Here is an 18,290-nt window from a genome sequence, read left to right as displayed (position 1 = left end):
TGGAAGGAAGCCATCCTCAGACTAGAATGATAAACTGTATCACAGAGAAGCATAGCTTTTGAAAATAGTTGTTTATAACTGAAAAGACATTAAAGTAGTGAAAAATACATTTTGAGCTCTAACTACTCCATAATCCTGGGGAAAAAACACTGTGAGAAAAGTCAAGGAAAGGGGCAACTGCCAAAAATCGATTTGGCCAGAGAACCAGATTACACATGAAGTTAGCAAATAGGAAAGAAGACCACAGACCCACTGCAGAGGCCAGGCCCCAGGAGTCTTATGTGACAAATGTTCAGGAGTTCGTGCCTTTCTCGGCAGACACGTGGGAGTCATTGGAAGGTCTTAAACAAAAAGTGCCAAATGCATGACGCATAAAATAAATGGAAATGCTAGAATCTAATTTTTATGTAAATTCTAATGGAAAACAAATGATAGATCCTTTAAAAAGGTGAGTACAAACTCATTTTCGGTTAGAAACAGAAGCTTGAGGGGATTTAGTACTATGGCATTATCATCACTATAACAATTGATTTTTTTTCCTTTTTTTTTTTTCGTAACTGGAAATGGGCAAGAGGTCAGACAAAGCAGTCGCAGGTCTTACCTTTGAGGATTTATAATAACAAAGCTGTGATAGGAAATCTGGCACTCACTCATTTGGGAAGCAACGAAAAGCTTCTGCCAGATTGTGTCGGTCTGCTTAGCCCAATTCACGTAGGCTCTCCTAAGTCTGACTTTGAGAACACACGCTCTCCTACAGAGGAAGTCTTACTGTTAACCAATACCAGAAATAAAACCGGGACCACAGAAAGGGTAACTCTCAGGACAGAAGCTGTTTGTTTGACAAGAGCTGGTGTGTCTGGTGGTTGGAGTGGCTGAAGGGGTCGTTCATTCTTTCTATTCAATCTTGGTATTTAGATCAGAGAAGAAAAACATTACTGGAATTTGCTCAAACACAAGAAAGGACTCCAGAGGTGAGCTACTGAAATACCATGATGAAGGGACATGGATACTTCTGTTGGGACCTGGGGGTCAGCTGCCACCTGGGGGAAATCAGAAACAGCTGCATATATAGACAGACCCTCTGCTGTGGCTTCTCCTGCTGCTCAGCCCTTCGGTCATCATATTTACATGCCATCCACTTGTCTCCACATCGTATATACGTTAACTCACTGAATCCTCAGAAAAACCCTACTAGGTCAGTTCTATCATACACCCCTCCCTTGTAGCCCATCCACAGGCACAGAATGGTTACCCGATTTCTCCAAGATCACACAAGTACTAGCATCAGAGTGGAGAGTAGAACCCAGGCAGCCAAGCTCTGAGAACCAAGCCCCTTGACCACTGAACAATACTGCCTCTCTGTGCCTGTTACACATTTGGAGCTTGTATGTCCAATTTTAAAACATATTAGAGAGAGTGGAGGTCATAGCTTCTAATACACATGTGCACTGTAAATCCAAGACAGGGAAGGCAAACTATTATTTTTTGAAACCATGAAGTTATTTCCTGATGAAGGATTTCCTAAACTGATGGTATTCAGCATTCACTGAAAATGAATTCTTTTCACTAGGAATTCTTTTCATTTAAAATAAATGTGGTTTAGGGGCACCTGGGTGGCTCAGTGGGTTAAAGCCTCTGCCTTCAGCTCAGGTCATGATCCCAGGGTCCTGGGATCGAGCCCCGCATCAGGCTCTTTGCTCCGCGGGGAACCTGCTTCCCTCTGCCTGCCTCTCTGCCTACTTGTGATCTCTCTCTCTCTCTGTCAAATAAATAATAAATAAAATCTTTAAAAAAAATAAAATAAATGTGGTTTAGCCTTGAAAATGTTTAGGCTATACAAGCTAGGCAATGATAGAACAAAAAGATCTTCAAAATTCCTCAATGCTAATTTATGAAATTAAATATAAACAAATGATACAGAGTTTCTAGCAAACCACATCAACCACTTTCTTTTTAAAAATCAAACACTGTGTCAACAAATCACAGTAAGACACCAAGGGGGAAAAAATACGGTTGAGGGGAGAAAACAGAAAACAAAACCAGGATGCTATTATTCAGCTCTATACTTAGGTTTAACATGAGCTATCAATCTTTCTTTTCATGAACACTAAATTGATAAGAAAAAAAAAAAGAAAAAGAAAAATACAGATCAGTCTTCATAACCTGAGGCTAGAAGAACTTCAAATCCTAAAAACCTGAACTGACAATCTGAAGCCTCATGTAACTCTCTGAAGACCTGCATGCATTTTCTGCTTTTTTCTTCCTGTTTAATCATTTTGCTCTCTGGTTGTCCTGACAAGCACTGACAGAGTGGTGCGGTCCGGGTGCTTGCCAGTCAGGGGCAAAGGCGACAGCCACACTTTCATCTCTCAATCTTTCCAAATAATTCATTTGTTTCCATAAGGCTGGTGCTCCATAGGAATAACACCCCTACAGCCTCTTGAGAGAGAAACAACAACAAAAACCAACAACAACAAAAAACAAAACAGAACTTTGTTTCTTGGTAGTTCAACTTTTTCTTCATTTTTACGCACTTTCTGGACAAAACGTTTTGTGTCAGCAATTACTTGATTTTTTAATTGGAGTCTAGCTAACATACAATGTTATATTGTTTGTAGTTGTACAACATGCCTTTCAGGTATACAACAGTGATTCGATATTTCTATACGCTGTGCAGCACTCACCATGACAAGCATAGCTGTCACTGGCCACTACTTGACACTACACAACATTATTACAATCTCACTATCTTCCCTATGTTGCAGCTTTCATCCCCATGACTTAATTATTTCACAATTGGAAGCCTGTGCCTCTTAATCCCCTTCACCTATTTTCCATTCTCCCCAAACCCCCTCTCCTTCAGCAACCCCTGGTTTGTTCTATTTATGATTTTGTTTCTGGTTTTATTTGTCCATTTGTTTTAGTTTTTAGATTCCATATATAAGTGAATTCATACAGAATTTGGCTTACTGCACTTAGCGTAATGCCCTCTAGGTCCATGATACTGTCCCAAATGGCAAGATAGCATTCTTTTCTATAGCTAAGTAATAGTCCATTGTATATCTACACCATGTCTTCTTCATCTATCCTTCTATGGATAGACATTTGGGTTGCTTCCATAACTCAGCTACCATAAAAAATGCTGCATACACCATTTTGAATTAGTGTGTTTACTTTCTTTGGGTAAATACCCAGTGTTGAATTACCAGATCATATGGTATTCCTATTTTTAATTTCCTGAGGAACCTCCATACTGTGTCCACAGCGGCTACACCAATGCACATTCTTACCAACAGCACATGACGGCTCTTCTCATCTTTCCAACATCTATTTCTTGTCTTTTAGATCCTTGCCATACTGACAGGTATAAGAAGGTTTTGATTTGCACTTCCCTAATGATTAGTGATGTTAAGCATCTTTTCACGTGTCTGTTGACCCACAACTCTTTCTAGGCGCAAGTCAAAAACAAAATATTAACAAGTTTCTTACACTTTTACACTGGTAATAACTTGATAAGAGAAATGGTCACTTACTCAACAAATATTTACACATGACTACTATTGTGTTTTAGGCACCAAAGATTTGATAATCTTAAATAAGCCAGCAAATGTTAATGTCTCATTGAGCTTTCACCAGAGAGAGAGAGACAGACCAACAAAGGAGGGATCACCTTCATGCACTAAATACTGTGACAGAAATAAGAAGAACCCCATGAAAGGAAGGAGGTGCCAGTGACCGTACACTACAGTGGCACTAATCTGATGCCTGAAAAATGAGGAAAAAGCCAGACTGGGGGAAGTGCCCTCCTGGCAAAATGAACAGCAAGTGTCCAAGTCCCGAAGGGCATGTTGCAGAAATGGAGAGGAAAATATTAGGGCCAGGCCTGTGAGTGCAGGGAGGACTAATGTGAGATGAAGAGGGAAAGGGACAGGAGGGTCTCTTAGGTCACACCAAGGAACAGGGATATAATCTGTCATGGGAAACTGCTGAAGATACTCAAACAATGAAAATACAAGATCTGATTTATATTTTTAAAGATCACTAAATCTGCTTTTGGAGAATGGTTTGGAATGAAGCTAGGGCAGTTACTGGGAGACAAGTTGTGGGGAGGTGGTTTGCAGGCCAGGCAGGACATGATGGTGGATGGGCTAAGATTCTTTTAGTGCAGATGGATAACAGCCAACTGATTCAAGGTCTATTTTGAGTTTGAAATGATAGAACTTGCTGACAAACTGGATGGAAGAAATGAAGACATTACCAGGAGATTATTTTCCAATGAAATCGTCTGTTGTGCTACATAGCTAAAGTGCAAAAGCTTAATTTCATATTACTTAAAACAGGATGTTCCCAAATGAGAAAACATCCCCAATTAAATTACAAAGCATGCACCAGTTTCTAATTTTGGAAATAAAATTTAACCAAAAAAAAAAAAAAATCCATAGTTAATTTATAAAAGATAAAAGTAGAGAATGACTTAGTTACAAGTTTAAAACATAAATTTATTCCTCAAGTGATTAAGAAAAGCAATCTATTTCAAGGAAATATTAAAACAAAGTGTTAAGTCTATAAATATTATGAGCACAAAGTATTTTTTTATTTTTGCCAAAAAATAAATAAAAGCCTATTTTTAGCTGCAAAAGTGTTTGATACACTTTAGTTTTAGAAAGAAAATGTCATATTTTAAATTCCCTATTTCATCTTTTTATAAGTGATTTGAAGGGTAGGTCTAAGATCTCCTACTATTCAGAAAAAAAATTTTAGAAAACTTATAAACTTATTTATACTGCATTAACTGCTTAGTATTCAATTATTCTAATAATTACTATAGCCAATTCACAGATTATTCAGGTACTCCCCTCCCCATTTCTGACCAACTTCTGACTACCTAAGGGTTAAATACTGAAGAGCAATAGAAGATTTCAAGAAAAATCTCTATAAAATTTGTCATTTTTATTAGTTTGAATGCAGGAAGACATTTAATAACCAATTGTTGAAAGAACCAAAAACATCTAAATTCAAATCCAGCCACAACACTTTGACCAAGGCCAAAGTGTTACAATAACAATTATAACACAAATCAGATGTAAAATTCTGCTTCCTGCTGAGCTCCTCCATTTTTAATTATGAGGATTACAACTAATGTACGTAAAGTACTTAAAGCAATGCTTTACACATAGTACCTGCTCACTAAAGGATAGCTACTGTTTTCTGGAAAATCTAATAAAGTAGGGCTAATCCCAATATAATTCTACTTAGGGATAGCACTTCTTTGGACATAAAGCATTTATACTGAAATAATCACTTTAAATGCACAAAGATCAGGATTAACACTCCAAAGTCAGTTTTTCATCCTATTGTTCCTTTGATAGAGTAGTGCATCTGGATTATACCACCTAGGGAATTAATACGAGGCTCCTAAGCCTCTAAGCGCCCACCACCAATTGGCCTATACAACTTAATCTCTCTTAAAATTGTCTTTGTTCCAGTGAGAAAGATCTCATATTTTTCTGCCTGTATTTCCCAAATTAGTTCACATGTATTGACCATGAGACCTGTGTCTTACTCATTTTTGTAATTCCTAATGCTTAGTATACGTTTGACACTAGGAGCTGGATGCAGAGATGGAGAAATGCCGACTGTGACTGCTCAGATAACTCTCCAAACCGAGAATAGGTTGTTAAATTAATTCTCATCATTTTTTTCAAACCACTCTTAAGCTGTATTCTACTCACACACATGCACACTAAAAATCAGAATGAACTACTTCGTATCCCTTACAATGCCAACAGAATATATACTGAAAACTTGTCCGTTCTGCCTATGTGTTGACATTTATCTCTATTATCTCCCCAGTTAGGGTGTTTTTCCCTAAGGGAAGGGGCTGAGCTGCACATTTCTTTGGAATAACCCTTAAATACTGAAACAGAGTTGGTTGGCCATAAAGAGACATCAGTGAATTCTGTTGAGAATTCACACAGCACTCCGACCCAGTGGTACACCCCTGTTGCAGCACAAGAAATAGCATATCTGTGCCTTGAAGCATTTATAAATCCTCAAAAAAAAAAAAATTTTTTTTCTCTATTGCAAGATCAAATCTAACATCTTAAGGGAAAAAAATCAAAATTTAAACATAATTGTTTTGATAATGAAGTAAAGTTTTATCAGATAACAAAGTCAAAACGAAGCTGAAAGGATACCTTCGAGCAGTTTTTTCTCTGAAGAGAGCTTAGAAGCAGCAGAAGGGGCCTGATACAAAAAGTCACAGAGGAACGTGGACTGGGAGGACTCTTGACTTAATCCACCTTCAGAGTGAATGTCATGTTGAGGGAAATCTGGAAAAATTACAGAAATAATACATTTGAAATCTAAAATGTAAATACTTTCCTTTTGTTTATGAATATGTTGGAGAGTTTTCAGCTAGAAGAAAAGTTACTTCAAATTCACCACAGAATATACAGATATTTATTCACATTGCATTGAATGTGCACATAAGCTATTGTTCTGTTTATTAGTCACATATGAAAATCAGAATAAAATTCTGATGAAAGTGACTGGGTGGGATTAACTATTTTAATCTTTAATTTATAAGATTAAAGAAATATAAAAGATTTCTTAAAATTTTCCTTGAAATGAAAGAAAACATGGTCTTCAGCATCTTCTATCTTTATAATAATCACACTTGTCTTCATTCTGATGATTTATCTTATTTGAGAAATAAGCAGATTGGTGCTTCAGTCCTTTCAGGGATATATATCAGAAGACACCAGGCTAACGTAGGGACACGGACTGACCGGAGAATTTGTTATGGTAGAGAAATTCCATCTGCAGACTCTGTCCAGCCTTCTTGGCCAGCAGGTAGGGGGTGCTATGCACAGGATCTCCAGTTGTACACATGACATCTGCCCCACTGAACAGCAAAGCCATTGTTTCCAGAACATCTGGTTTCACGACAGCAGCACACAGAGCCTAGTCGTTAAAAGACAATACACATTTTAAGAGCAGGAAATACAATTCTAGCTATTAAAATGCGTGGAAGTCTGCCGAACCATTTATAAAATGAAGTTTGTATTTCTTTTTTAACCAAGAAAGCTAATAAGTATGCCCTGAATTAAGCAACAGGTTCAAAAGGCCTGCTTTGTATGAATTTAAATTACAACCTAAGACCTCCGAGTTTTAATTCATTCTTCCGTTGTTGTGATGTTCAGCCTCCGATCCATCATAGTTCCTTAGGAAGACACTTTTTATGCTTCTGTAGTATGATAATGGCTGGGTGCTCAGAAAATACAAAGTATCTAAAATGTCATAATGAAGTATCTGTTAAATGTTTTGTCATATAAATGTTGTATGTATGTAATGTTTCAGCCTAATTAGGATCTATATAATTTTTTAAGTACTGTTGTGCTCTCAGAATTGGAAAGGTGAGTGCAAAGCCAATCCAGTATCTTTCCTTTTGTGTGGGGTACAGGTGAGGAGGAGGAATGGCAAGCAGCAGTAATGAAACAACACTGACTTCTGTTATATATCATTGTACAAACACTAGCAACTGCTGGAACCTAGTTGTGTTGTTGCTGCTTTTGTTGTTCCTTTGACGTGATGAGCTGCCTTCACATCCCTTCTCATCCTTCTCATCCTCACTTCACTGGCCTCCCCTTTGCTTCCATACTCTGAGATTTGAGCACCCTGATTCATCTGATTTTTTTTGCCCTGGACTCACCATTTTACCTTCTTCTTGACATGATGTGCCTGGACAGATCACTGGTTAATTCCCCCTCTACAATGCAACTTCAGAGTAACTGCTCATTAACTATCCCAACAGGCAGAGAAGAGTGTTCAGCCAAGAAGTCCCGTTGACGCACTCACAGTTCCAGCCCTGGACGGTCAACTGTTAAAAAATGTACTCACCTTTCCTACCATGGTCTAGCTGACCTACAGGATTTCCTTTGCATCACAATCAAACAGCCCGACCTACCCCTGACTTTGTACCAATTTGCCAGGTGATCCCGTCACCTTCCTGGATCTTAGTCTACCTGGTCTGCAACATGAGGGTGTTGGAAAAGATAGCAGCTAAAATCCCATCCACTGCAATAGCCTGTGACTGCCCCCCCGCCATTTAATCACGTGTATTTCCTCTTACTCTTTCATCTCCCCACTACTGGTTGCCTTCACAGCACAATGTATTTGTTACGGTGTATTTATGGACTCCGGCTGCTCACGGTCAGTCTCCCTTATTTGACTACAACTCTCATGAATAAAAGAAGCACATTTATGTTTTACTACAATTGTATCCCCAGAACCTCAAAAAGAACTCAGGTCTTGTAAGTGTGCAATATATATCTATCCACCACGAACAATGAATGGAAAAAGGGTCGTCTCTTCAACAAATAGTGCTTGGAAACTGGATAACCACATACGGAAAAATGAAGCTGGAGCCTTATCTTACCCCGCTCACAAAAATGTACTCAAAAAAGATTAAAGACTTAAACATAAGACCTGATACCTTAAAATTCGTAGAAGAAAACAAAAGAAAAAGTTCCCTGAAATTGGTCTTGACAGTGACTTTTTGGAGACACCACCAAAAGCATAAGCAACAAAAGAAAAAAAAATCAATTTAAGCTGGACTCTATCAAAACTAAAAAACTGCTTCACATCTGAAGAAAAATCAACAAAATGAAAAGGCAAACCTGTAGTATGGGAGTCAAAATTTTAAACCATACATTAGATAAGGAGCTAATATCCAAAATAAAGAACTCACAAGCTCAAAAACAATCCAACTTAAAAATGGGCAGAGAAACTGAATAGACGTTTTTCCAAGAAAATATTGAATGGTCAACAGTTACATGAAAGATGTTCAACAGTATTAATCATCAGAGAAATGCAAATTGAAACCACAATGAAATATTATCTCACACCTATTAGAATGGTATTAGATCTGCAATCTCATATCTATTAGAAGATTGTTCACAATAGCCAGTATGCGGAAACAACCTAAGTATGTATCAACAGATGAATGAATAAAGACGATATGCTGCGCGCGCGCACACACACACACACACACACACACACACACACACGAATACTATTCAGACGTGAGGCAGAAGAAAATCTTGCCATTTGGGATATGGATGGAACCTGAAGGCATAATGCTCAATGAATTTAGCCAGAGAAAGACAAATATTGTATATTCTATTATTTAGAACCTAAAAAAGCCAAAATCATAGGAACACTGATTAGAATGTGGTTAGCACAGGATGTCTGGGGGCTGGGGAGATGTTGTTTAAGGGTACAAACTTGCAACCAGAAGATAAATAAGTTCTGGAGATCTAATGAACAGCATAGTGGCTATAATCAATAATACTGTATTATTGACTTAAAAATTGCTCAGAGACTAGACCTTAAATGTTCCCACTACAAAAAAGAAATAATGATGTGATGTGATACACATGTCAGCTATAGCCACAGTCGTAATCACACCACAACATATAAATGTACCAAATCAACAGGCTGTTGTAGGTAAATTATATCTCAATTAAAAATATGCCTATTCAATAAAATATGTATTTTTGCAAAAATTATTTGCTGATATTAAGAGTACCATTTTTAAGAAGCCCACTGTATAAATAAATCCCAATAGGTAGACTTCTCTATGATATTCTTAGAAAACTTCAATTGTTAGTAATTAATGTAAAACTCATCTAATGGAAACTGTGTAGTGTGGCAGACAGCACTTTGGGGACATTATTATACCCGCTAATAAGATACCCATCACTATAAAAGAAAGAAACCATTAGAGGAAGCCATGCCCTAATTTCTAGTTCTCAAATTCTCTAATTTCACCAATTATTTCCCAAAATCCACAACTTACTAGTTGCATACTTATTTATAATGGACCTCTCCTCCTGCATAGAATTAATCAAAATCCTTGGCTTATGATAACTTGTTATTATTCCATGTATGTCTGATATAACTGGTCAATTTCAATTATGTAATTAGCACCAATGAAACCACTACCCAAAACAAAATGTCTTAGTAATAACCTGTATAAATATCTAGTTTCTAACCCTCTCCCCCATCCCACCTCTCACACTCTCCTCTACCTTAGCTGCCTACTCTGAATCCTTCATATTTTCTGTGCCATTGCTTTAAAATGAATTGGTGGCCTCACTTTACTATCATCAAAAATGTACAAAGACTAAAAACATAGTTTAGGGGAATTAATCCAGTAGAAATGTAAATCAATTGTATGATCTTATAATTTCTACAGAAGGATGAAAAAGGCCTTTGTTATTATCCAAAATGTTCAGCATAATTCCAATAACTTGAGGATTTTTATCCATAAGTATCACCACTAAAAGCATACTAAAAAACTGAGAACCGTAAAAGAACATGTTCTCTAAGCACAAAAACAATAGTCGTATAAAAGTCCATGTATTAAACAGCTCTACATGGACGAGCCTCCTAATACATAAGAAACTGAAGCAGCAATTTCAAAAAGAAATCAGGCAGGATGCTAACATATCTTTTGCCAAAAGAGTGAAGAACAAGTGGGTAGCATAAACCAGCAGGTCTGGAATCACTCAGTCAAAGGCAAACAACACTTGGGGTCAACAGCACTAAGCAAAGCATTGCTTATAACAATACATTGAGCGAATGATGTTTATTTTGGTGACACAATGTCAACAATGTACAAGTTGAAATTATGCTTAGTGTCCTGTCCCTAAAATAAGGAAAGTTGCCACAGTTCTCAGAATATTGGAGTAGGCCTAATTAGCTGGAAACTCATGCTATGGACAAAGAATTTATTCACTATCAATAATGAACTCTTAAGTAAAACAGTGGTAAAATCAATAGCACAATCTCACAAATGAAAATAAAATAACATTAAATACTTTTATCAGACAGTAATAGACTTTTTAAAATTATTTTCAAAATCCTTGACCCATGTTTCAAAAGACATCAAGAGCCACATCTATTACATATTTTTTGATACCTTGTTTAATTCTTCTTTGGTGAGAGATGCCAGTAGGGTCTTTCTGAATCTTCCTTCTTTGTATTTCTGAGTGATAAAGGTTTTTCTCTTTTCTACAGGTGAGTCCATGTGTAATTCTTCATCTTTTTGAAGATTACCAGCCCAAAAGTCATTTGCTCTTTTGTTTCCAATGACAATAAAGAGCTAAATTGTCAGAAAGTTATAAAACAATATGATTTCATAAAATGTATTTGAATTTACAAAAACCTGACTCACAAATTAAAATATAACTTGGGGGCCCAGGTGAGTCAGTCAGTTCAGCGTCCAACTCTAGATTTCGGCTCAGGTCATGATCTCAGGGTCATGAGCTGGAGCACCACCCGGGGCTCCACACTAAGCAGAGCCTGCTTAAGATTCTCTGTCTCCCTCTGCCCCTCCCCTGCCCTCACATGCATACTCTCCCTGCAACCAAAAACATATATATAACTTAGTATAAAACATGCAAAAACACATGAAAAATCCACATCTTTCAGGAAGATGGAGTGTGAAAGCAGATATTATTTCTATTTTAAATACAGCCTCATTGCTTTTAGTAATGGTACAAGATAAGCTAGAAAAGAAACTGCAAGCGACCCAAATTGCAGCAAAAGCATTATTATTTTGTGAAACTACATAGAGACAAATTTATTTAAAATGGCCCAGTAGGTGGGGTAATGTGGTTGGGAGGGTTACTGAAATCCAAGAAGAAAATGGAAATAGGAGACAAAAAGTCAGACATGAGCGCAGTTAATGACAGAACAGGGCCAAGAGAAAGAATAGAAAATTTGCCAAGTTTTCATTCACTTTTCTAATATTTTATCCATGCTAGGTTAAAAAGAAAGAAATTCTGGCTTTAAAATAAAAATGCTGTCAAGCCTTTAAAAGTAGCTATTACTATTAAACTGCTTGTACTTTATATTTTTCAAGTAACTATCTCATTTAAGAAGCATTCTAAAAGTTGAAGTAGGAAGATACTACTACCAAACAGGCTATAAGCCATTTTTACAGTGTGGTGAGAACTTTATCAAGAGCTCCTAAAATAATTCATGTCACCCCACTGCTAACTACCACCTGATCCCTGCTAGCCACATCCACAGTTTATCACCCAACTCACCTCAATGAGTTCATTGCTCCAAATGCTGGCATCCATTTTTAGGCTTCTAACCTTGGAATCTTTTGGTCCTAAAGATCTATGTTGTCCTGAAGTCAAGACACAATTGCATTTCTATTTCAATTTGTATGTAAATGTATATTATCTTTAAAAAAAGTCTGTGTGTGCATTCACGTATGTATGTATGCATATATCTTTTCAACTTAAAACACACCAATATCTACTTTCCTTAATGCTAATACTATTAAGAGTAATGGTGTGATAATTATACAGAAATCCCAACCACAATGAAGGTAACAGTAATCATTTTCATCACTACTCTGTACTGGTATAAAACTACAGTTTTAAAGCTAGCTATATATGTGTATCAATATGTATGTGTGTATATTCATCACTTGGTAATTAATTAGCTATTAGAGATTATGGAAAACCTTTTATAATATGTTTGTTTACATTCCATATATGTGAACACAGATATCATTTTACTACTAAAAAAAAAAAAAAAAAGAAAAAAAGAAACCCTAGCAACAACTCTAATAAACATGTATCTAAAAATATGAAGTGGATTCTTTATTCTACTTTTATGCCTGAAAGACAATAAGAGCCCAACATTCTATTAGCATCAATTCAATTATGCTGTGTAATCATCATTCAGTCATTATTGGGCACCCAGGAATGTGTCCGATGCCTTCTACACTGAGGAGGGAATAAGGCATTCAAGACATTCCTCTATCTTAAGGACTCATTGCCTATGAGCATGAAAGCTCATTCCTCTTTCTACGATAGGTAAGAGTGTCCTTTCCTCCTTTCTTTAAAATGGTAACTACTCAGAGCATAGTCTTAAAAGCCCAATGGCAGAAATATGCATAGGTTTGCATTTATGAAGACCAACTAAAGGTAACACTGTATGTTGGACATGATGTAGGATAATAAAGGGCATTTGAAGCTCTTTATTCAACTGAAAGGGGTTGAACTCAGAAAATAGAGAGAAGTACTGGAAAGAACCCATGGAGTCACAGAGGCAAAAAACAGACTCTGAGTTGAGACAAGCATGAGGAGTAACAATAGGGAAGGCAGATTTAGAAAACCCAAGGCGATAAAAACTCTTGGGACTTGGTGGGCTTTAAAGGAGGGGAAGGGGCCAAGAGGGTCTCTCAGGTTTTAAACTTGAATGTAGGGTAGACAGTATTGCTTCTGACCAAGATTTAGAATAAATGAGAATTTTCAGTTTTATCCAATGAGCTGGGCAGCAATGAGAGCTCCATTATTCACATGTTATTTTTGAGGTACCTTGGGCAAATCCAGGAAAAGAGTCCAGTAGGTAGACCCACAAGTGTGGTGTCCACCATGGTGAGAACTATCCACTTACAAGAGAGTGCCGAACTTAAAATGATAAATAACATCAACGAGGAACATTAGAGTGAAAGAGAATGGAGGATGTAACCCAAAGGAACATACCAGGCAAAGGAAAAGTAACCTGAGAAAGGATGACCAGAGTGTTACGAACACACAAAGAGAAAATGGTATCTTGGAAGTTAAGGGAGGATGGGAAGTCACAGAGAGATACACTGGTCAAATACTGAAGTGCCAGACACTGTAGAGAAGACAATAAAGATAAGAACGGACTACACAGAAACCGATAGGTAAACTACACTGGTATACATGGTGAAAATATTTTTACTGGACTACAGAGAAGAAAAAACTGATCACAGGATGAAGAAAAACAAGGAAGTTAAAGGAATGAAGGAAATCTGTGCAGAATTCTACTCTTAAAAGTACCCTGTCTGTGAAAAGAGACAGAGAATGATACATACAGGGGAACGGCAAGTTTTCAGGAAGCTAGTGTCAACATGACAGACGGACACAAGTGTATATATATATATATATGCTGCAACAAAAGAAACCACGGTTGAATAACTATGGAGAAGGAACAAGTGATGAGGGGAGGATCTTAAGAAGAGAAGAAAGAAGCAGAGACATGAGTAGAAAGAATAGGACAGACATCACAAAGGCTCTCTTCCAGTGAGACTGGGAGGAAAAAAGGTTGGGAAGAAAGTAGAGGGGGATTAGCGGGTGCTTCTTGTTGACAGTGATGTTAATTGAGAAAATCTAGTGTGATAAGAACTGTGGAAGCACAGAACTCTTGAGAAGCATTAAGGATTGAAGCAACTGTCCTAGTATTTGCTCTGAGGTAGTGTTCCTCATCAGTATTCTATCAATGAAACCTATGTTCTACCCTGGTCTTGCCAATGTCATCTTCTACTGCAATGAGTATTTATACAACTGTGGAGGACATATCAACCTCTCACACATTTTTAATTCCCAGGACCAGCATCGTGCCTGGTAAAGCTAGGATGCTGAAGTAAAGTTTAGCAGTGGCTAACCTTCTCCAAGACCTCTATGACCACACACCTCAGCTGGAGTCCATGCCTTCCACTCACTGGAACAACGGTGAACCCCCAAATACACTGAGCTGTCAGATGGTCTGTAAGCTGTAAAGTCACAACGAGATAACCAGTCATAAGACTGGTTACTGTCAGGAACCTCAGTGCTCTTTGGAAATGCTTCTAGATAAACGCTCTCATTAAAAGAGATACAGGATCTGCTGTACCAAGTTTAGAGCTCAGAATGACTTGATATGAAATACACATCATGCAAAATATGATGGGGGAAAAGTGGGCAAATCGTGCAAAGATACAAGCATGTTCAGGGTGCATTCTGAAACACTCACCTTAAAATCTAAAAATTTCAACACTGTCTTTTTAAAATCCACACATGGACCAGGAGGCACACAAAATGATGACGTGCTTAAAAATCAATTTTTACATCTAAGTCATGCATAAGAGAAGTTTAGAACTTTAAGATATTTCTAAATTTAATAGAAATGTAATAAGCCTTCTCTGTATTTTTCACAACTGTTGGCTGGGAAACATGACGTAGGACAGTTAAGAGTATTCGGTGCCAATCTGCTACCACAGTGATGAGCATAAGTTATCACTAATTACCTGCACACTTCTTACAGATGACAACACAGAGATTGATGGACGCCCAGTCAGGGTCGGGGGCTTTACAATCGGCACAGCTCCTGTTGGACTCATTGAACCAAATCTTCTCAGCCACTTCATAGTCAGAGAGAGTTTCTGCTATCGACTGCTGCACAGCTTCAATCCACTCCTGCTTCTCCTTTTCAGACTCGGCTGTAAAGCTGGAACAATGAACGTTTCTGCATTATCGATCTCCCTTGGAAAGGCCAATTAAGCAGTATGTTCAGTTTGCATATTCATTTTGCTCACAAATTAAGCAGCAGCTGAAAATTATGCCTTCCAGGCAGCTGGATAGTCTTTTCTGTTAAAAATCATCTAATTTAAAAATCTATTTCTTCCTTTAACATCCCACATTGCTTATGAGTTTGTTTACATATCTTGAACCAAAATTAGTATGTACATTTTTTCTGACCAGGATATAAAAACTGCCTTGTTAGGTCAAGAGTTTAAATGAGAGGCCATGCTTCCTAAGCAGTGGTTATATAATAATCAATGAGAGACTGGCTGAGTTTCAGACTTTCGGAACTACTGGATTATCTTGCCAAGAAAGTATGCCATGATAGTCTGAAACTAAATTATCAAAAACACCCACCAGAAATTTTGATTTTCTTCAGCCTTAAAAATAGATTTTCTTTTTTAATTACAAGAATGTCCAGATGGCTTGAAGAAACTGAGAAATCAAAAAAGTTTCAAGTGATTACTATTCTAACTCATTTTTAGCCATGTTCTGATTTTTCCTAATTCTTAGTGTTTACTGGATACCTGAGTAAAGGGAGAAAACATTAACCATGGGTTTACTCCAAGAAATGTTGAGTGAGTATCTGCGATGTGTCAGGAAATGTGCTACAGTGCTCCAAACTCGGCCAATGACCCGCAAAATGTTTCACATTAAAATTTTCTGTTCTGAAGATGAAAATGTTTTGAAATAGAATGAAAATAACAGATGACTAACATATTCCAAACAATCCATAAGGAAACTGAGTGGCCTACATGGATATTTTCTGAAGCACTTTAAGTTGCCATTACCAGTATAATATCCACAAACTTCTTAGTGGTTCCACTTTTATACAGAGATTGGTCACAGCCAATATGGCACAAAGGTCCTTGCACCTGGGTTACTGGTACACAGATTCTAAAACCCTTGGAGTGCCCTAAGTGACAAGTGTCTTTTGTATGCTTGTGAGATAATCTGAGGCTGGAGGCCTCAATAGCTTCAGGATGGGTCAGAAAGACCAAGGTGTGATTAGAGGACTGGAACTTTCAGCCCCACCCCCCTGACCTCTAGGAATGGGAGAGGAGCTAGCAATTGAGTTAATCACCAATGACCAACGATTTAATCATGCCTACAGAATGAAACCCTGGTAATGACCCTTGAACCACAGGGTTCAGAAAGCTTCTGGGTCGATGAACACATTGAAGTGCTGAGAGCATGATATACCCAGAGAAGGCATGGAAGCTCTGTACCTTGCTTTGTGGGCCTCTCCCATCTGGATGTTCCTGAGAGGCACTCTATATAATAAACTGGCAATAATTAATTTAACTGTCGTCCTGAGTTCTGTGAGCCATTCTCACAAATTAGTGAACCTGAGGAGCTGGGGTTGGGGGAATCCCAATTTGCAGCCAAGAACAAAGTGTGGGTATGCTGAGGACCCAGTGCTTGTGACTAGAGTCTGAACCGAAGGCAGCTCTGTGGGACTGAGCCCTGAAACTTGTGGGGTCTAATGCCCACGCCAAGTAGCTGCTGTCAGAACTGGATTGAATCGTAGGACAACTGCCTGGGATCTGGATACATGGAGAGTTGGCTGATGTGAGGAAAAAGTCCACCCCGTATTTTGTGTCAGAAATACTACAGGTAAAAACAGCTCAGCCAAATTCTACATTTTCAGTTGAGGCTTGAATCTGCATATGTGAAAATAAAGTTTGTTATTCTCTAGGTGATTATTTTTTCCTCAAAATTTGAACCAGCAGACACTTCTGACAGATGAAATGAATACCAGACTTGGGAGTATTTTCAAAATTGCTAAGTAATTGTTAGTTCTTCAAAGGCCTCTGACAAGTGCTTCTGACCTGGATACTACCCTGTGATATGTTGATTAATTTTTTTTTTTAAAGATTTTATTTATTTATTTGACAGACAGAGATCACAAATAGGCAGAGAGGCAGGCAGAGAGAGAGGTGGAGGCAGGCTCCCTGCGGAGCAGAGAGCCTGATGCGGGGCTCGATCCCAGGACCCTGGGATCATAACCTGAGCTGAAGGCAGAGGCTTAACCCACTGAGCCACCCAGGCGCCCCTGTTGATTAATTTTAACAAATGAATTAATGTGGGTAAACTCACAGATACTGACTTATGCCTCTTTTGTGTACCAAAGCTACGGGCTATTACAGGTTATTAAAACATACTACAAACTTTAAGTTTTCTTTTTCATTGTTATTTGAAAAAATTACTAGATTGCTGTAATGCAAGCTATAAAATTAACTATTAAAATAGTTGATCAAAAAGTGCTATGAGGGGTGCCTGGGTGGCTCGGTGGGTTAAAGGCTCTGCCTTCAGCTCAGGTCATGATCCCAGGGTCCTGGGATTGAGCCCTGCATCAGGGTCTCTGCTTGGCAGGGAGCCTGCTTCCCCTCTCTCTCTGCCTGCCTCTCTGCATACTTGTGATCTCTATGAAATAAATAAAAATCTTAAAAAAAAAAGTGCTATGAGACTCACTGGCATTATTTTAAGCAGGAGTTCCTTTTAAGAAATCAATATGGAGCAATTGTAATCAGGATTTTAAAGGAGGGTTGCATTCGATTAGTCTAAAAAAGGTAAATAAAAATATAGTTTAAAGATAATATAGTATTCTTTATTCCTAAAATTGAAGTAATTTTTCACATATTTGTTCATAAAAGATTAATATATTTATGAAGTCTACTAAGAGAAAAAAGTATTAAGAAAAGAAACATCCCAAATCTCATGAAATTAGTTAGTATCTTTGCAGGTTGTGTGATAATTAAAGTCACTTTTATAAGGTGTTTTTATATACCAGCTAATAAATTAGACAATACAGAAAACAACGAACATGATTTTATTATGTGATCTATAGGAAATAAAATCACCACTAGCAATGTGAAAGTAGATCACCCAAGC

General features: G+C 37.7%; 1 protein-coding gene across 2 annotated transcripts in view; it reads right to left on the bottom strand.

Annotated features, from left to right (window-relative positions):
• The window catches only part of LOC111149134 (ArfGAP with RhoGAP domain, ankyrin repeat and PH domain 2), a 185,229-nt gene that overhangs the window by 97,755 nt on the left and 69,184 nt on the right, over positions 1 to 18,290 (bottom strand). For both annotated transcript variants that reach the window (XM_022506074.1, XM_022506073.1), the window contains 5 exons: positions 15,122 to 15,321; positions 12,120 to 12,205; positions 10,988 to 11,170; positions 6,792 to 6,966; positions 6,198 to 6,332 (listed from right to left, as the gene is read on the bottom strand). In XM_022506074.1, coding sequence (XP_022361782.1) covers positions 6,198 to 6,332; positions 6,792 to 6,966; positions 10,988 to 11,170; positions 12,120 to 12,205; positions 15,122 to 15,321 — 779 coding nt within the window. The remainder of the gene's footprint in view (positions 1 to 6,197; positions 6,333 to 6,791; positions 6,967 to 10,987; positions 11,171 to 12,119; positions 12,206 to 15,121; positions 15,322 to 18,290) is intronic.

Source organism: Enhydra lutris, unplaced genomic scaffold (genome assembly GCF_002288905.1).
Source record: "Enhydra lutris kenyoni isolate GAN:26980312 unplaced genomic scaffold, ASM228890v2 scaffoldscaffold21, whole genome shotgun sequence".
Classification (NCBI taxonomy): Eukaryota; Metazoa; Chordata; class Mammalia; order Carnivora; family Mustelidae; genus Enhydra; species Enhydra lutris.
The sequence above is the reverse complement of the archived record's forward strand: the minus strand, read 5'-3'. Positions and strand labels throughout refer to the sequence as shown.